We start from the raw sequence: 21,411 nt of genomic DNA, 5'->3' as shown, positions 1-21,411 counted from the left end.
TCAGGTATCTGAACAGCATGCTAATACGCTTGAGTGGGCCAAGAAGGTGCTGAGTGAGGGCGAGACCGATAGGGCACGATTTGAAACGAAAAGATCTGAACCAGCGGCTAAGCCTCAAAGGTCACATGAGGGAGAAACCTCCCTTGGTAAAAAAAAAAACCACGAATGGGGGCTGCGCTAACTTTTGGCGAATTTGTTAAAAGCGCTGATGCAATATTAGTTGGTGTGCTCAACCGCAGCAGGGAGGACGGTGCTATCTCCCACGAAGAGTGGAAGAGAGTAGCGGCGGCTATCTCTTCAGTCTTCCTCAAGGTGATTAAGGGAAACTCTGGGCCACCCCCAAAATGTGTAAGTGCCGGTTGGCACCATGGGCTGTACAAGCTGACAAGATGTGCCGATGAAAGTTCGGCCATCTTATATAAGGAGGCAGTCTGTCAGATGTGGGAGGTTCGGTAGGGAGCCAGACTGGAAGCCGTGAACAAAGCGGATCTTCCTCTTCGTCCTAGACGCGAGCCCTGGCTGCCAGCCGACCCTGTCACTGAGAATGAGATCGAGGAAGTCCTCAGGTTCTGCAACCCCTCACTTCCCACGCATGACTGGAGGGTTATAAGGCTGGAGAGAACCGATGAACCATATCGGCAGGCGCTGATAATGCTTAATGCGGAATCCATCGATCCTCTCAGCAAAACCAAGGGAGCCATCAGCTATAGGTTCGAAATGGTAGTGCTTAAGGTACTCCCGACGGATACCAGGCCAATGGCACCCAAGCTGCAGATGCGGGGGAGAAGGTAGACGGCGTTAGTGATGGTCAAGCGAGCCAAGCCTCTCGGACGTGGAGTTCTGGAGGCGGTTCGTCGATCGGGGACTCCGTCTTCAGCCTCGAACAATTGTGTGAGGAGGTGAGGGTCGAACACGACATAGCCGCTGCACTGGCGCTCCTAGAGAAGAGTCTGAAGGATGAAATTCCTCCAGATTAACCTCCAACACGCAAAGGCGGCCTCCGCCATTCTACTGCTTCGTCTGGAGCAAGACGGAGCCGATGTCGTCGTGATCCAGGAACCGTGGCTAACTGGTAACGGGATCTCTGGATTGAGGACGAAGAGCCATAAACTGCTGGCGACCAAAGATGCAGGTAGAAATAGAGCCTGTATGCTGGTCAGGAATGAATTAACGGTATTTCTTTTACCTATTTCAGAAATCCTAGGAACACGGACCGGTGGTGGACGCGTTGGCCCCCTCCGATGTGGTGGATGGGTGGGTCGAAGTCTACAGCTCGGCGTGCAATATTGCACTTGAAAGCTCCTGTCCACTGAAAACACCGAAGAGCAGAGGGAAACCTCAATGGTGGACAATGGATCTCTCGGAAATTAGGGCGTCCTGCAAACGCTTATTTAACAGGGCCCGTAGGAGTGAGATATTTGACGATTGGGCGTTGTATAAAAAAGGACTTTCGATATACAAGTCCGAGTTAAGAAAGGCTAAGAGAATCTCGTGGAAGAGCTTTTGCGAAAAAGTGGGGGGCTATCACGAGTCCTCCAGATTCAGGCATATTCTCGCAAAAAACCCAGTGTCCCTGGGTTATCTCAAGGATGTAAATGAGAAGTGGGCCCTGAGCAGTGAAGAAACACTTCAGATGCTCCTTGATGCTCACTTCCCTATCAACACGTCCTCTGCGAAGGTATCTCTAGGAGTGTTGCATGTTGACTGCACGGCCTTTGCCGACCTTCTAGATAAGCTACACATGGGCGATAAATTCGTTCAAACCGTTCAAGTTCCCGGGACCGGACGGCATCATACCAGCGCAGCTGCAGCAGGCTGTTAAGGTGTCATGCAGCTGGTTGGCACCGATCTATGCGAACTGCATCAGATTAGGTTACATTCCGGGGGCCTGGACGCGAGTAAGAGTTGCGTTCATCCCGAAGGCTGGCAAGGGCTCCCATGGCCAAGGATTTCAGACCCATCAGCCTTTCCTCCTTTTTGCTTAAAACTTTGGTGAGAGTGATGGCCTGTTATTTAAGGAGGCGCATTCCGAGAGCCTATCTAAAAGGAGCGCAACATTCGTATCGTAACGGCAGGTCGGTGGACCCTGTCCTTCGCTCTATCGTGTTGTGGCTTGAGGAAGCCATTAAGGCTAAAGACTTCGCTGTTGGGACCTTCCTTGATATTGAGGGAGCTTTCAATGTCCTGCTGGAGGCAGTCGTAACTGCTCTAGATGGTCTTGGGGTTGAATCGAACCTCAAGCACCTCATCTTCAGTCTTCTGTGCGACAGAGTGAGCAGGGGAACCCCTCAAGGTGGGGTTCTTTCTCCTCTTCTATGGATCCTAGCCGTTAACGACCTTCTCAAAAAACTAGAGGATCTTTTTTGTCGGGTGATTGCCTATGCAGACGATGTAGCACTTATGGTCAAAGGAAAGTTTCATAGCACCGTGTATGAGTTGACGCAGGGATATTTCAGCGTTGTAACAAAATGGGCGGTAGGAAGTGGACTCGCCGTCAACCCAAATAACACAGAAATGGTTTTATTTAGTAGAAGATATAAGATTCCGGTGGCACTGTTGCCGCAAGTGAGAGGTATTCGCCTGCAGCCGGCGGATACAGCGAAGTATTTAGGGCTCATCCTGGACAAGAAGCTTTCATGGAAGCCGAACATCGAGGAGAGAGACAAAAAGGCATCGATTGCCCTATACTGCTGTAGAGGAGCTATTGGCAAGAGGTGGGGCCTCTCACCGAAGGTGGTCCTCTGACTCCATGACACCATAGTCAAGCACGCAATGGTCCATGGAGTCTTTATGTGGCTTTACAGAAAACCACACTTGCAAAGAAACTCGAGAGCGTTCAACGGGCTGCGCTCATCAGCATGTGCGGTGCATTAAGGTCCACCCCAACCATGGCACTTAATGCAATTCTGAACATAACGCCCGTGGACATCGCCGGAAGGTGTATGGCCGCAAAATGGCCTTTCAGGCTCAGAGAATCTGGGTTACTAAAGGAGCGTGTATCTGAACACTCACATATCCTTACAAGTTTTCACTGCATACCGGGAAGCCGTTGGAGGAGAGAGGCAGTAAGCTTCTTTACGGAGGGGTCAAAGCTTGGGGGGAAGGTTGGTGGAGGGGTTTACAGTCAGGAGCTCTCTATCAACTCCAGTTTCAGACTTCCCGACTATTGCAGTGTCCTTCAGGCTAAGGTTGCAGCCATCAAGGTAGTAGCAGATTTGCTGCTCCGGAGAATGTCCACCTTCAGAGAAGCGACCATTCACTCAGATAGCAGAGCGGCGAAGCTAGCCTTGAACTTATTTACAGTGCGTTCAAGGTTGGTTGAAGAGGGTCTGGCGTCACGGTCTCTGGCAGCGAAAGTATTTATTATAAGACTTGTATGGGTGCGGGCCACAGCGAAATCGCAGGTACCTGTAAAGCTGATGCGCTAGCAAGGAAAGGCGCCCTAAATCGTTATAGGTAGAATGGGAACGGGTCCGGTGCTCCTGCATCCTCTTGTGTCCTACCACTGGATAGCTGGGCCTCGCGGATGCTTGGTCAACGCTGGGCCAGCATTGGTACTTGCGCGGTCACAAAAACCTTTTGGCCCACGATAGATCGCAGGAGATCTTTTTGGGGCTCTTGACGGGCTACTGCCCTATTGACATACATGCTGTAGAACTGGGAATTTTACCGGACGCCGTATGCAGAAGATGCGATAGAAACAGTCAAGAAGGAGGTGCTGGCTACTCTTTCTCGACTGTCCCGAGTTTGGGAGGTCAAGACTTAGACACTTGGGGCAGACATCCTACCGAACTGGCGGGTGTAGAAATTAAGGCATCTATTAGTCCACGTGCGATATCTGATCAGCAATCTAACCTAACCTGGTAGTACTGTTAAAGACTGTATGCTAAATTTCACGTCAAAATATTCATTAGTATTTGAGATACGCGTCGTTTTGTGAGGCTCTAAAAGTGAATTCTTCTATTTTTACTATGTCTGAATTTATTGAACAAAGAAGTGCGATAATGCACCATCGAATACTGCATTGTTTATTCGTGATCATTTCGCCACATTTTCAACTAATATTGTGCCGCAACCACTGCATTCGGCTGATTTACCTTCGTGTAACTTCTATTAAATTGAAATTTTCATACTTCCATCCTACAATCCATACATGTATGTACTAAAAAGTTTCTTACCTCCTTAGTACCCGAATTTCATTTTCAAGTGATTCTTCTTTTCCTTTTAACGCCTTTTTATCGATAATCTTAACTGCGAAATGTTCATCAGGGTTCTCTTTGCTCTCAGCCAGGCGTACTTCAGAAAAAGCACCTCTAAAAATAGAGTCAGGAAATTTTTTATAGTTTAGTTAAAAACGTACTAAATCAATATTAGAATATACACATTAACAAGTAAGGGAAGTCGGGTGCAAGTTGAGGAATCAATGCCAAAGAAATACTCTCCTTTTTGAAAAATGCATTTGCATTACGAAAGAAAGTGCAGGTGACGTAGAGGCCATTCGAAAGGCTTGTAACGGCATACTGGCGGTCATAATGTGGCCAACGAGCTAAAAACACATTCGACATGCTTTTGGGACCGTGCAAAAGCTGTATTGAAGCAGAAGGAGACTATTTTGAATAAACTAAATTGATTTTGCCGAAAATCCATTTGAACAAAGGTAGAAGTGGTTCTGTTTTAAAATCATGTTTACTTGGAACGCACCCTAGACAAACGAAAGTCGTTATGTAGTATGGTAAGATGGGATAGTATTAACCCGATTTTACACCTAAACCCATTTACAGCCATGGCCGATTTTTCGACCAGCACCTGAAATATCCCAAGTCGAAAAAATGAAAGAGATATGTCGAAATAAATACTTGTATGCGATTTGCATCTTCCGAATCCGTGATTAAACTTGCTCAATTTAACAATCTCAAAAAATTTTTAAGCATCGAGTGTTTTTTTATTATAAGCAAAATAAAAAGTTGAAATGAAATCAATGCAGTGGATCTATGGTCGGAAATGAGTTAAATAACCCCAAATCTATCTCGATTGTATTTTTAGTGATTTTTCATTATGTGCCTTTTTTCCATTTTCAATCTTCTCTTCAAGTTTAATAAGTATTAAAGTAAAGTGGCTCCATCCAAGAAATCACTGAATTACATGGAGGGCAAGCTTTAAACATGATAACATTCAAATTATCCTATAACAAATGCATATAAGTTTGGTAGAATCATATATATTTATAATTACGACACTTAAAGTATACGCGTAATATAAGTATATAAATTACACAACTACTAAAATTTGTAATTTTTAATACCGTATTGCACTTGGTAATTTTAAAAACAGTTTTAAGGTTTTTTATAATTAGCTTCCTAGAAACAAATTTCAGTTTAATTAGGTGCTGAAGAAAGCTGTCGGTGTCTTAACCTTGAAGATACGTATTGCCAAGGTTAAACAGACGACTACAAAACGGAATCGACAGCACCTTTGTACCACCTTTCCATCTTTTTCCACTTACTGCTCTTTTCGCAGTGTCGACAACTTTTCAGTGCCTCGATAGTAGACCTTTGTTTTCGAAGCCGCATTGTCTTTCTGATAGTCCGCCGGCCTTCTGGATTGCAATCTTCAAGCGGTTTCTTATTATGCTTTCCTACACTTTGAACATTGTGTCGAGCATACACAGAGGTCGATACGAAGAAGGTTCATCTGGTGTTTTTTTTTTGGTTTTGGGATTAAAACCAGGCGCTGGACTTTCCAGGAATCGGGGAACATCCCTTCTTTTATACATGCGTTGCACATTTTTGCGAAAAGAGTGGGCGTTGAGATTATGGCTACCCTTAGAGCTCTGTTTGGTATCCCATCGATGCCAGGCGCTTTCTTTGTTTTTGATTCTTTTAGCTATGGCCAATAGTTCTTCTTCCGTAACCAGTGGGGGTGATTCAGCAGCTTCGTTTCGTCGGACAGCGCTAGCGTGTGTCGAAAATAATGCCTCGACGACTTTTTCTTCAAACGGAGCGCATTTGGGTTGCTGCCGCTTATTTTGGAATTTGGACATACATATTTTATAAACTGTCCCCCAGGGGTCAATCTTCACAGATCTTTTCAAAACAGTTTCTCTTGCTACGTATTATAGCTGACTTTAGAAGCTTCTTCTGGTTTTTAACCTGTTGACTGCCAAAGCCATTTTCTGAAAACTGTCCAAAAATTACATTTTGATTTTTTCACATTATATCACTAAAAACTCTATTGCTAGATCATTGGTATCATCAAAAATCAAAAATGATGTTTTTAAGGAGAAAGGACCTACGAGTTATCTCGTAGTTGTCTGGGAAAGAACGCTACGAATTATCTCGTAGTAGGTAGGTCCTTTTTTTCCTAAAAAACATCATTTTTTTCTATAGTATTTTGTTTTATAGTTATTATTATTTATTAAAAATTATCATAATTTTATTATTATTTTCTTTCTTTTAGATTTATAAACATTATCTAAAATTACCGTTATAATTATCAAGAACCCAATTTGGATAGGAAAAGGTCACTGAATCAAAGTGAAATTGAGTACAACGCAAATCTAAGTGATTCAGAAGATGATTGCAGCGATGGTAGTAAGGACATTTATGAGCCTTCTGAAAATACAAGTGATAGTGGAGATGAAGCTATCCGATAATAATGACGACGATTTTCAAGCAACAACGTCAAATGAGAATGATGATTTGTGGACAAATGTTCAACATAATCCTGAATTATTTCTTTTCGAAGATAATGTTGGTGTGAAATTAGATACATCAAATTTCGCGGTAAAAACGCTGGTGGATTTATTTTTTTCGGATGAGTTTCTTGCATTACTGGTAGAACAAACTAATTTATATGCTATGCAAGAAATTGCAACATTGGAAAATGGGAATCAAAATGCTATAAAAAAATCTAAAAGGATATCAAATTGGCAATACGTAAGTGCTACAGAGATGAAAGTTTTTATTGCACTTTTATTGCAAATGGGACCTTGTACTTTTCCAACAATAGAACATTACTGGACCACAAACAAGCTAGATAATGTAAACTTTTGACGCACACATATGAGCCGCAATCGATTCCAGTTGATACTTCGTTATTTTCATTTGGTTGATAACTCACAACCATCTACCGACAGATTATACAAGGTAAGACCAATCCTAAATCATTTCAACGATGTTATGCGTGAAAACTATGTACCAAGTAAAAATATTTGTATTGACGAATCCATGATGCTATGGCGGGGAAGATTGCTTTTCCGCCAATACATAAAAAATAAAAAACACAAATATGGTGGCAAACTATATGAACTATGTGAGTCCGACGGTCTTGTAATAAAAATAAAAATTTACAGCGGAAAATCTAAGGGAACTACCCATAATGTAGGTCACACTGCTGACGTTGTTTTCCATTTACTTCAGGACTATCTCGATAAAGGCTACGCGCTTTACATGGATAATTTTTACAATTCAGTTAGTCTTACAAAACTGTTATATACACGAAAAACTTATGTGTGTGGAACCCTACGAAGTAACAAAAAAGGAAACCCCAAAGATGTGGTAAATCGTAAACTAAAAAGAGGGGAGTGTTTTTGGCAGACAAATGGTCCGGTTACTGTATGCAAATGGAAAGACAAACGAGAAGGCCTTTCCATTTCAAATATGCACGCTATTGAAATGGTAGAGGTGCCAAATCGCAATGGAACAATTTCTATGAAACCGAATATAATTCGAGATTACAATAATGGAATGCCTGGCATTGACCGATCAGATCAAATGAGTTCGTACTACTCATCTCTAAGAAAGACTATTAGATGGCACAAAAAGGTTTCATTTCATATTATAGAGATATATATACAAAATGCTCACAGAATTTCCCAAAAAGTAACTTCATCTATAATAAAACTGAGAAAGTTCAGAGAAGAATTCGTCTTGGCGTTGATTGGAGATTTTCAACCACTTAAAAAAAAAATAGATCTAAAGAGCTTCATTATTTAGAGTTTTTACCACCAATGAAAAAAAACAGCGTCCGACAAAGCCATGTCTTGTGTGTACCAAAGAAAAAAAACGCCGAGAAACGCGTTACTTCTGTCCAGCCTGTCCAGAGAAGCCAGCCCTTTGTGTGGAAGATTGTTTTAAAAACTACCACAAACAATAATATATTGCTTTATTTATTGTATTTGAGTTAATTTTTCCATTGTATTGAATGAATTTTTCCATAATTTTTTTTTTTTAATAAAAAAAAAAGCTCACGGAAGCCAAACCCAAAATTTTTTTTATTTTCCCAGAAGCCATTCATCGATACTAACACTATTATAATACGCTTTTACTCGTAACTACACAAAAAGTGGTAGTTTTAGGTAGTACGAGATAACTCGTAGTTGGCTTCCTGGAAGGAAAATCATACTACGAGTTATCTCGTAGTTGGCAGTCACCGTGTTAAAAGCTTCTTTGAGACGGTTTTCGTTTTCGCAATTTTGATTGCGTTGTAGGCGACGTCGGGCTGAGTGACAGAGCTTTCTCAGCGTGGCAATTTCTTTATTCCACCAGTATGCAGGTCTTCGCTTATTGTGACATTTTGTCCTTCGCATTGTAGCGTCGCATGCTGCTATCAGTTCCCTTTGCAATGCGGTTACTAAGTGGACGCCGCCTTCGCCTGATGCTATTGCTGCACTCCAGACTGTCTCAAAAGCGTCAGTGTCAAAATCTGTTTGCCTCCAGCTTCGTTTATGTGTAGTGTTACTGGTGGGGGTTCCTGGTCTCGAGAGAATAAAACTTCTGCGATGATTGCCATATGGTCACTATTTGTGAACATGTCTCACACCTTCCACTTAATGTGTCTGCTTTGTGCATCATTTGCAAACATCAGATCTATTACATAGCCTTTATTTCCTTTTTGGTAAGTATTTTTTGTGTCACTGTTCATTATTGTGAGGTTGGTTTGGCTCAGGAATTCTAAAACTGGGCGCCCACGATGGTTTGAAGAAGGAAGTCTTCAAATTCTCTAACGGACGCACTGGGACGAGCATAGCAGCTTACGTAATAAATTCCCCCTATTTGCGCCATTTTTTGCTTCTCTGCAGCAAGATGTGAATGTTTGTCTATTACAGGACCATATTGCTGCTTTGCCACTTCTGTCTGTAATTCAAGTGCTTTCCGAACGTTGGGAATATTGCTCACTCAGTAAGGCGACATCAATGTTGCTTTCTATTACGGTTTGTTACAGCAGGGCTTGTGCTGCAGCGCAGTGGTTTAGGTTCAGCTGCAATATTCTCATTTCTCCATTGTCTTAAGCAACTCCACGTATTTAGGGCAAGTCGTACTTAGAACCGAATGTTCTCCTTTGCAGAGCATGCAACTCGATGTGTTAGTACATACTTTTGCAACATGTCCCGCGCTTCCACAACGTGTGCAAAGAGAGGACCTGTCGATCAGACTGCAACATTTACGCCTGGCCTCGATGGAAGCATCTGTAACAGCGGGAAACAGGGAGGATCTCCCGGAGGCGACAGATCGACCACCCAATCTTTACTTTGCTAACTTTAAGGGCAGTTTTGGCATCTTGGGCAAGCAGGGATATAAGGGCTATTTGAGTGCCGCTTCTTGTTTTCCGCATATTTTTAACATTAGCTAGCCCTATGTTTTGTATTCCGCACTCTTTTTGTAATGCGCAGCAAATTTCTTCCAGATTTTTCTAATCCAGATCTTTGCACATTATAGTGACGTTGTGTGTTTTTGGTTGTACTACAGCCATCTCGCCAACCACTCCCTCTAGGGCGCTTTGAAAAGTTTCAGCTCTCTTGTTTCCTTGGCTTTTTAGCTCTAGGAGCAGGTCTCCTTTGAGAGTTTTCCTGATGTAGGTCACGTTTGAACCCAATTCCTCGAGGCCACTGCCACCTTTAATTTTACGGAGGATGTCTGCATACGAGGCTCCGTCCTTTTTTGTTAGAATTATAGCGTCTGGTTTCGACCTAATTCTCTTCTCCATGGGCCTCTTCTTTTTTCCCACTTCTACCCATTTCTCGGGTGCTAGTTTATTTGGTGTGGTGCCTTTTATATTTGTTTTGATGACTTCACTAAAGGTTCCTTGCACTTTTTGGATCATGTTTTTCGCCTTCTTCGTACGAGTAGGTGGTAGGAAGCCTGATGACTCACGTGCTCTTTTTGGGGTATTTTGGGGGGATACTTGTGACGCTTTCCCTACCATCAGTATTTTCGAATGGATTTCGGGATTTTCTGTTTTGTCATACAAGTATGTTATGCTGCTTACAAGCTCTCGCATGGCTTGGTTCATGTGTCTCTGTCCGCACATCATATTTTCGAGCTCCTTTATTTTTCTGCCAATTTGCAAAAAATATTAGTAGATTCTCTACTTTGCGCTCTATCGGATTTGCCACTCTCGTTCTCGTTGTCGGCAGACTCACTATTTTTTACTGGTCCAGCAACTAAAAAAAAACGTTGTGCCTGGATTGTAAGTTAACACACCATAGTAGCCAACAAAGAGCAAGAGCAACAACACGCTTCCGGACAATATTTCAATTCCACCGAAATCGCTGACGATGCGTCTGGAGCTGAGCGTGCGAAAATTATTTTTCAAACTACAGAAGCCAGGTACTCCACTGCCAACGATATTGCTGACGACGCGCTCAACGAGTTGCGCGTGACAACAACAAACACCTATCGCTGCTACTGCGCTGGCAAGTCACGCGGCAGAGCGTGTGCAGTTTATTCAGACAGGTATTTAGGCGTAGTCGCCGCTGCAATAGTTTTAAAAAAGTTCAGTTGTATTTACTCGCTTAAGCTTTACGGCTGCCCTTGCTCCTAAGCAAGGGAAATAAAGAACATTACAAACTTATAAACAACCGGTCTTGTAATTGGCGCCCAACGTGGGGCCACAACAAAATCCTTGTAAAGGATAATTTCGTGGCCGCGGTGCTCGGACGCACGCCAAGCCGAGGCGTAGCCATCGAGGGACTAAACTAACAACCATCGAGGGACTAAACTAACAGCCATCGAGGGACTAAACTAACAACCATCGAGGGACTAAACTATTACTATTACTACAATATGAAAGAATCTATGTAAGTAGAGTGCTCGAGATATTGACATATTCGTTGAATTAAAGCATCAGCTTAAAAAATATTAATATAAAAATCAATTTAAGTAAAAATTGTTTTAATTTGAAAATAAAAAATTTTAAAGTGAATAAAGAATAAAAGGAATATCAAGGAACATGGACGAAAATGTTCTTCGCGCCGTGCTGGGTGCCGCTGTGCGGACAGCAACGGAGCAGACGAGACGAGACTTCCAAACGACTATTGACGAACTTACCGCTAGGTTAACACTAATCGAAAGACCGGTTCAGGTAGAGGAGTATAGGGAGATTGCAATTGACCCCACCGTTAGGTGCGATGAGTCGCTGGATGTTGTAAAGTCGTTGCCAGAGTTCAATGGTGACCATTCACGATACGTGTCGTGGCGCCAGGCGGCTCATACCGCGTATAAAATTTTTGAAAACGCGCAGGGCAGCTCAAAACATTACCAGGCAGTGGCTATTATTAGGAACAAAGTAGTTGGATCTGCGGATGCGACACTATCGTCGTTTAATACAATTCTCAATTTCAAAGCCATAATAGCAAGGCTTGATTTTACCTACTCGGACAAAAAACCCGTCTACATATTGGAACAAGAAATGTCCACCCTCAGGCAGGGAAGACTATCTATTACAGCATTTTACGATGAGGTGGGAAAGAAACTAACGGCTATTATCAACAAAAATTTGATGACCTACGAAAACAAGAAGGACGTCTTGGAATCGCTTAATACCAAGTATCGTCAGGACGCATTAAGGGTGTTCATATCGGGTCTTAACCACCCGCTGTGCGATATTCTATTTTCGTCAAGGCCAGCTGACATGGCATCGGCCTTGGCACTCGCACAAGAACTGGAATCCAACCAGACGCGCTCATTATTTGCCCAGAGGTTTTCAGACACTAAATTCCCAGCCAATGGCATGCAATCACGCAATTTCACCGGAATGCCGTTAATAAGCCCTCACTTCTTTAGGCAGTCAGGCGGGCAACCGCAACAGAGACCTATTTCCAGGCCCACCCCAATGGATGTGGATCCAAGCCTCTCTAAACTCAGATATCCAACGCAAAATATAGGTTCCAATTTTAAAGCAGCACCACAAGTGGTACAACCATCAACTTCCTCTCCTATCGCAAGGAATTTCCCTTCAGGAAGAACAGCCTTCGGGAACCAATACCCGAGAAATATTATAACTTCTGATACTCAACAGGCACAGAAAAGACAACGCGATAGTGACCGTGCTAACCTAAATAAGATACAACGCTTGAACCATTTAGGACAAAGTACCGTGACGGACGATATTAATGGGGATCCCAACTGTTATTACCAACCCGAATATTTTGATGACCATGCATACAACGAGAACTCTTATACTGACTGTCCACCCCAAGAAGAAACTACAGACGAGATAAATTTTTTAGGGGTAGATCCCTGCTACCATACGTTAGCAGGACATTCGGAGGAAAGCAATTAAAATTATTGATAGATACAGGTACGTCCAAAAACTACATTAAAGAATTCAACTGGAAGGGTATCAAACATGTAGCATCACCCTTCTTTGTTACGTCAATTCATGGCAAGAACGAAGTCACCAAGAAATGCACCATAAATATTTTCAATACAAATACCTCATTTTTCATTTTACCGACCCTGCATACTTTCGACGGTATAATCGGCTATGACCTTCTACGAGAAATAGACGCCAGACTGGACATAAAAAAGGGCATTATTAATTATAGGAGCTGTTCAGAAAAACTAATGTACTTCTATTGTAAGGATGTTAACAGCATCATTGCCAATGAAGACATCGAGCAATTGAAATTAAAACACGCTGCTGTTTTTTCCGACCCAAATGAGTCCTTGCCATACAACACAAATATCATAGCCACCGTACGCACGGAAGATAACGAACCAGTTTACGCCAAGTCGTACCCATACCCAATGGCAGCTTCCGCGTTCGTGAACGAAGAAGTGAGTAATCTGTTGCGCGATGGCATTATAAGGCCATCACGATCGCCTTATAACAGCCCAGTGTGGGTGGTGTACAAAAAAGGAACAAACGAGGCAGGGGAAAGGAAGATGCGTATGGTAATAGATTTCAAAAAACTAAATGCGAAAACCATCAGCGATAGATACCCCATTCCCGATACTTCGGTCATTCTGGCCAACCTGGGAAAATCATCACTTTTCACCACTATAGATTTAAAATCCGGTTTCCACCAAATCACGCTGGCGGAGAAGGATAGAGAAAAACCGCATTCTCCGTAAACAACGGAAAATACGAGTTTTGCAGGTTACCATTTGGTCTGAAAAACGGCCCCAGCATTTTCCAGCGCGCCATCGATGACGTCCTCAGAGACGAAATCGGTAGGAGCTGTCACGTCTATATAGACGACATAATTATATTCTCCGGTGACTACGAAACACACCTGCAAGATGTGAGCCAGATTCTTGAAAAATTGTACTCGGCCAATATGAGGGTATCCTTGGAAAAAACTCAGTTCTTTAAAACTGAGGTTGAATTTCTTGGATTTGTTGTTTCCAAAGATGGCATTCGAACATCAAAAGAGAAAGTGCAGGACATTGTGAACTACGAAGTTCCGAAAACGCTGCGCGCTTTGCGCTCATTCCTAGGGTTGTCCGGTTATTATCGGCGCTTCATTAAAGACTACGCGCAAATTGCCAAACCCCTAACAAAATATTTAGGGGGTGAAAATGGAACAATTGGCGCAAATGTTTCTAAAAAAATAGAAATTGTATTTGATGATGAAGCCCATAAAGCCTTCCAGAGAATTAAAAATATTTTGTCCTCAGAGGATATCCTTCTTCTCTACCCAGACTACGATAAACCCTTTGATTTAACCACAGATGCGTCCTCTCATGCCTTAGGCGCGGTGCTTTCACAGGGAGGCAGACCTATTACTATGATATCGCGAACCTTATCTCAGGCAGAGAAACATTATGCAACCAATGAGCGAGAGCTCCTCGCAATCGTTTGGGCTCTTCAGAAACTTAGAAATTACCTATATGGTGCGAATAACATTAACATTTATACGGATCATCACCCCCTCACCTTCTCGATTTCGGACAAGAATCCGAACGCTAAGCTAAAGCGATGGAGGGCTTTCGTGGAGGAATTTTCACCTAAATTCCACTATAAGCCAGGTAAGGAAAACGTTGTGGCGGACGCATTATCGAGACAACATATAAATACCTTAGACCCTAAAGCAGATCCCCCATCAGATGACGAGACGGCTCATAGCGAGGAATCGTCAACGGACGTTATCACCACGTCTCCGAATCCCATCAATTCTTTTAAAAATCAGATAATCCTTGAAGAAGGGCCCACAAGCTCAAAAACCACGAAAATTTTGTTCAAGTCACAAATCAGGCACCATATAACCTTTCAAAACATAGATGCAATCTTTGAACAGATAAAGGACTGCATTAACCCCAATACTACTAACGGATTACTTTGCGAGCTTTCTGTCCTTGGGAAAATCCAAAACAAAATCAAAAATGATTATCCAGCCGTGAAGTTCGTTCACACAAAGTTTTTGGTCACGGACATCTTTAATGAAGACGACCAAAAGGAAATTCTTCATACAGAGCACAGCAGAGCGCATCGCTCCCTTAAGGAAAACGTGCTGCAAGTCTTGAGAGATTACTATTTTCCGCATATGCGCAAAATGCTGAAGGAAATAATCGTAAACTGTAAAATTTGCCAGGAAGCAAAGTTCCAACGCCATCCATCAAACCCCGAAATAGGACGCACACCGATTCCTAGCCAACCTGGTGAGATACTCCATATAGACATTTTTTCGACGGACGGCAAACACTACTTGACCTGCATAGACAAATTTTCGAAATTTGCCTTAGTCCAATCAATTGCTTCTAGATCAATAGCAGATATAAAGGAACCTATAATTCGTGTCATAAATTTTTTCAAAAGTACCAAAAGTTTTGTTTGCGACAATGAGAAATCTCTAAACTCAAATACTGTAAAATCCCTACTGAAAGATCATTTCAATATTTCGATTTTTACAACACCGCCTCACCATAGTACAACGAATGGACAGATAGAGCGGTTTCACGGCACACTTTCAGAAATTAGCAGATGCATTAAATTGGGCCAGGGTTTAAACGACACGAACGACCTTATACTGCTCGCCGCATATAAATACAATAGAACAATTCATTCAGTGACAAGACAACGGCCCATTGACATTATTCATTCTGACACACAGAATTTTCTAGATGAAGTCAAAGACAGCTTGATCAAAGCACAAAATTCTGACCTTAACTACCACAACCGAAAAAGGGTAACAAAAATTTTTAAGCCAGGTGAGAAGGTCTTTATAAAGGCCAACAGGAGACTTGGTAACAAACTTAGCAAATTATACACAGAAAAAGTAGTTCAAAAAGATCTGGGAACAACCGTACTTATCGACGGAAAACAAATTCACAAAGGTAATCTGAGATAATTTTGTTTTATCATTAGGCTCCTGATTTTGATGGTGGCTGCGTTATCGCGGTCAGAAATTCTAAATTTCACTGAGTCCGTCTACATTCCTATTTCGGACGGGGAGGTTGCAATTTACCGCCAGTACAAACACATCATTCACCACCTGAATTTGACCATTTACGAGAACATAGCCGAAGAAACGCATAATCTTCTTGAGAATTTCCCGCAGTCTCACATCAGGAAAACCGTTCAACTGGACATAGACCGCATTTTACGATTAATAGATTCATTAAGAATTCATCACCGACAATCCCGTAGCATAAACTTTCTTGGCACCGCTCTCAAATACGTAGCTGGAACTCCCGATTTCGATGACTTTAACCAGCTTCAAACGCGGGCAGAATCCCTGATTGAAGCAAACGAGCAACAGATTTACATTAATAGCCAGCTCCAAGTTAAGATTAACCAGTTAACCGACACCGTAAACAAATTGATTAGCTCGACCAAACAGCATGAGATTGACACTGGACATCTTTTTGACTTGATATCAGCAAGAAACAGAGCTTTAATAGACGAAATAGAATCAGCTCTTTATTCCGTCACTTTGGGTAAGATACAATTGATTAACCCAATATTGTTAAATAGTGATGAGGTTAAAAATTTACTAACTAACGAGCACTCTACAGATATTACAATAAGCGATTTACTAACAGTCTCAAAATTAAAAATTTTGCAAAATTATAATAACATATATTTCGTAATTAAATACCCAATGGTAGAACAAAATTGTAAGAAAATTAGGATTAAACCAGTTGTAAAAAATTTTAAGTCAATTATGATAGAGACCAGTGTAGTATCTAAATGCAACAATACATATCAACAACTAGCGAATTGTAAAAATTCTTTATCAACAATATTTTGTCAAATGTCAAACATGAATAGCTCTTGCGTGTTGAATTTGTTAAGCCAGCGCCTAGCGTCCTGCCAGACTATTACAGCTGATCATATCGAAGCGGTGGAAGAAATTGACGACGGTTTAATTATTATAAATGATAAATTGGTTGAAGTTCGCGAGGGAAACTCCCCGCCAGTAATTTTGAATGGGACATTCATGATAAAGTTCACAGAGAATGCTACCATCAATGGCACTACGTACACCAACTGGAGGAAGATTGTGCGCGCGCATCCCGAGGCCGCACCCGCACAATTTGTGAACCTGACAAATCATACCACACTCTTGTCACTTCCTTACCTGCACAACATTAACCAAAAAAATCTGAGACACATTGCATCGTTGAGGGGGCTTGTCGAAGCACAGTCGTCTCAGTGGCTTATAGCCTACACCTTAACAATAGTATTTTTTATTGTTTGCATATCAGCCTACATAATCTACAAAGTACGGAAGCGCAGTGCTAATATTGCAATATTGAACAGCGTTCTTAAGGGATCCGTGGACGTCCCCTCTTCTAGCGGGGGAGTAGTTAACACACCATAGTAGCCAACAAAGAGCAAGAGCAACAACACGCTTCCGGACAATATTTCAATTCCACCGAAATCGCTGACGATGCGTCTGGAGCTGAGCGTGCGAAAATTACTAACTACAGAAGCCAGGTACTCCACTGCCAACGATATTGCTGACGACGCGCTCAACGAGTTGCGCGTGACAACAACAAACACCTATCGCTGCTACTGCGCTGGCAAGTCACGCGGCAGAGCATGTGCAGTTTTTTAGACAGGTATTTAGGCGTAGTCGCCGCTACAATAGTTCAGTTGTATTTACTCGCTTAACTCTTACGGCTGCCCTTGCTCCTAAGCAAGGGAAATAAAAAATATTACAAACCTTTAAACAACCGGTCTTGTAATTTATATATTAAAATATTTCGTTAAAGTATTTTTGCCTTTTGTGTTATCGTGCAATCTTGCAAGAGCAAGAGAATACCTCTAATGTTTGTAGTTTTTGTCGGAGACATATTGACATATGCACGAATATGTGTATGTAGGTTTGTGTATACATTTGTTGTTCAGCAATGTCATACACACATGCATACATATGTATGTACATGTACATTAGGGTGTCCGTTATTTACCAAATTGATTATTTTTGACGAGACGCCCCCTAAGCTTTTAGTTTTCCATCTAAAAAAAAATATCAGACCATAAAAAAGCCCTTAATTTTCATAATAAACCTTGCCCCAAACACGATACGTTTCCCATTGAAATTACATGAGATTTTGCCACTTTTTACGAATATTTTTTTTTTCTCTGGAAATTTCTCGTTTGTAGGAATAAAAAAGTCATATTCTTGTACAGAATTGAATGCTCTTCAAAATAAGTCTGGACAATTTTTCGATATACTCACTCCTTCAAAATTTATTCAAGGTTAAAGTTAACTTCTGGGTATTTTCTGGAATTTTCGAACTTTTACGGAAGATAGATTTTTTTTGTAAAATTCAATTGTTTATTCTAAAAAATATAATTTTTTGTTGGTCATGAATCCGGCTCTACTGTGATTCTTATCTAGAACAGGCTTTACAGGTTTCAAAAAATCGAATCCGTTTTGTTGTCTTGTCTTATTAAGTTCTACAAGATAAGATTAAAAATGAGAAAAATTTGCCAATCAAATTAAATTTAAACCATTTGAGTACATCAGATTTCCTTTATTAAACATTCCTTAGTTACATTTGAATATTTTTTTGATGTGCCAAGCTAAAACGCATCACCTGATAATTGTGCCTCTAGTTGTTTTTGTGTACTGCACAATGGTCTGACCCAAACCACGGTAGAAATGCCGAAACACCTGATCATGGTGATGCCAGATAGGGCAGCGTGTACCTGGATAATGCTGATGCCAAATTGCACAGTATAACTCATATAAATTAAATGAACTTATTATTAATCGCTAACAACATGTGATTAATTACTCTTCATGTTTCTGAGTTTTTCTGGCGTAATCTCAGAGAAATTATATTTTTTAGAATAAACAATTGAATTTTCCAAAAAAAGATCAATCTTCCGTAAAAGTTCGAAAATTCCAGAAAATACCCAGAAGTTAACTTTAACCTTGAATAACTTTTAAAGGAGTGAGTATATCGAAAAATTGTCCAGACTTATTTTGTAGAGCATTCAATTCTGTACAAGAATATGACTTTTTTATTCCTACAAACGAGAAAGTTCCAGAGAAAAAAAAATATTCGTAAAAAGTGGCAAAATCTCATGTAATTTCAATGGGAAATGTATCGTGTTTGGGGCAAGGTTCATTATGAAAATTAAGGGCTTTTTATGGTCTGATATTTTTTTTTAGATGGAAAACTAAATGTTTAGGGGGCGTCTCGTCAAAAATAATCAATTTGGTAAATAACGGACACCCTAATGTACATACATGCACGCACATTATACAAGTATTACTAATAAACGATAATATGATTTGAATTTGAGTTGCACTTACATACATATGTATGTGCATATGTAATTGTGTCCTGATATGTAGAGGCGTATGAAAATTAAAATGAAATGTAATTTACATGTAATATTATTGTAATATATTAAGTTTTTAGGATATTATGATAGTTTGTCATAGCATATCTACATACATATTTGTGATTTTATAATATATTATCAAACATTTGAAATATTTTAAAAGTAACTCTTATGTGTACCTTAACTACAAATATTACTTTGAAAATAGCATAATTCAATTATAATGTTATCAATTTTCAATGTATTCATAAAAATATGCAAATTATATCAACTAATATGATTGCACGTAAACGTATATAATTATATGCACAATGCCAACATACGTCTGTGGTAGCAATCTACATATGTATATTTCTGAGCATAATTTTCAGTGAATGCTCAGCTCTTTTTACGCGCCACTCAAAATTTCTCCTCCTGAGCTTGCTGTGATGAAACTACACGTTCATCGCATTTTGTTAGCCAAAAATGTGTTTATGTTCTCCGCGCCGTGAACTTTCTCTATGATATACGTTCTCTGATAATACTAGATATCAAAATTAAGCTAACAAATAATATTGAATTTATTATAGTCCAGTGCCGAAAAGTGGTCAACGAATTACCCCATATGGTATAAATATTTTCGTTAATTTAGCAGACTTTGTGTTAAATATGATTATAAGATATGATTGCTCTGTAAAAATATAAGCCACAAGACCAAAAATGAAAGGACTTGCACTTTTTAATTTTGTAACACCAAAAATGGCAAAAAATATTGAAAAGGTAAGAAAATCACTTTTTCGCCAATCTTTCGCCTACTATTAATACCACTACTATATACCACAATTGTGTAAAAATGTAACTTCTGACGATTTCTTTATAAAATTTGGTGAATATAAGAAAAACGCATAGTATGTGACATGACATTTATATTTTCTGTTTAACTTCTTGCAGTTTTTCTCGACGATTTTGTATATGCAAACAATCGTTTTTAATAAATGGTGAATCCCCTACTCGGTGTTTTTCAGCTCTATTAGCCCAGCAAACGAGCATCATACAAATTTGTTGCACCTTCTCATTTTTTTATGTTCTCTGATTCAGCCTTATCGTAAACATCGTGCAGAGAACGTATATCATAGAGAAGATTCACGATTCAGATATCGTAACTTTTCGCAGCAGTACTCAGCAGAGATGAGGAAGTTTCACCACTAACAAATTATAGGCGTGTTTTACAAGTTTTTGCATCAGGGCACTCGAAAATAGCAGAATTGAGCATTTTCAGTGTTAAATGAGAAACATGTTAAAGAATGTGCGCTTACAGATTCGCTTTTTACTATGCGCAAACGACTTTGCATATAATTTATAGATTATTATACTTATTTGATATCAAAGCGTATACTTAAGTATATACATATGTACATATGTATGTATGTTATAATTGACCTATTTCATAATGATTCCATAAAATCTTTTGAAATATTTATTATTCAATGTTGTTTGTAGTATTACCTAAACATACATTTAATATAGTTCATGGTAGTTAGTTATAATTTATACATTCATGTACATTAAAAATTTTCATATCATCTTAAAAGACCAAGTAGTCGCACATGTGCATATATGTATGTATATGGTTATGTGTGCATATAAACAAATATGACAGACCATACGCACAATGTTTGTAAATTTATCTACATGCAACATACAGTGAATCAATAAAGTTCACATACACCTGGTTCTATTAAATTACGACACGTTTTTTTGTTTTAAAATTAATAAATTTTGTGGGTTTTTCTATCCATTTCAAAATATGTGTATTTAACATTAAACATAGCATATCAAAATATTTTTTTTTTAACACAAATAAAAATAATTAATGCTAAAGCTTAAAATGCGCCTAATTTATATCAAAGAAATTGAACACAATGTTTCCCAAAACCAATACGGTTTATCTAAATATTGTTTAGCAAACGCCGACCTCTTCTTTTATTAACCTTACTTATGTATGGTGACGTGTGATTCGTCTATGAAAACCAGCACTGTAAACGGAGTGCGAATGGCGAAGCTCCCGTTTTGTCAAAGAGTCAATGTGTCGGAGGACCGGTGCGATGACAAAGCGTCACAACATTGTGTTGTGCCGAAAAAATAAACAACCGGCGATTGTCACCGCCTCTCTGGCCCCTCTAACAGCTTCGCCTACAAAGCAGCGTAAATACTTATGTATGTTTATGTATAAGCTTGCATTCATATCGACGCTGAATTTTGTGAGCCACGCAAAATATTTTAGAAAATACAAATATTTTAAGTCAACAAGAACTATGTTGCCTCTGTTGCCACTTTCGCCACTCCTTTCTGTGTTTTGCGAGTTCTGTGTTTTGCGAGTTTGCGGTTGTCAGTTTTCCATTA

The 21,411-nt window shown here is 40.2% G+C and overlaps 1 protein-coding gene across 27 annotated transcripts in view; it reads right to left on the bottom strand.

The window, feature by feature from the left end:
* The window catches only part of LOC126766223 (calcium/calmodulin-dependent protein kinase type 1-like), a 130,856-nt gene that overhangs the window by 58,592 nt on the left and 50,853 nt on the right, over nucleotides 1-21,411 (bottom strand). For all 27 annotated transcript variants that reach the window (XR_007668733.1, XR_007668728.1, XR_007668736.1 and 24 more), the window contains one exon: nucleotides 4,179-4,313. Coding sequence is in view for 4 of the 27 variants with exons in the window: in XM_050484117.1 (XP_050340074.1) it covers nucleotides 4,179-4,313 (135 nt within the window). In the remaining 23 variants the exon portion in view is untranslated. The remainder of the gene's footprint in view (nucleotides 1-4,178; nucleotides 4,314-21,411) is intronic.

The sequence above is a fragment of the Bactrocera neohumeralis genome, unplaced genomic scaffold (genome assembly GCF_024586455.1).
Source record: "Bactrocera neohumeralis isolate Rockhampton unplaced genomic scaffold, APGP_CSIRO_Bneo_wtdbg2-racon-allhic-juicebox.fasta_v2 cluster11, whole genome shotgun sequence".
NCBI classification, from domain to species: domain Eukaryota; kingdom Metazoa; phylum Arthropoda; class Insecta; order Diptera; family Tephritidae; genus Bactrocera; species Bactrocera neohumeralis.
Note: the sequence above shows the minus strand (reverse complement) of the source record. Positions and strands in the feature narration are given on the sequence as shown.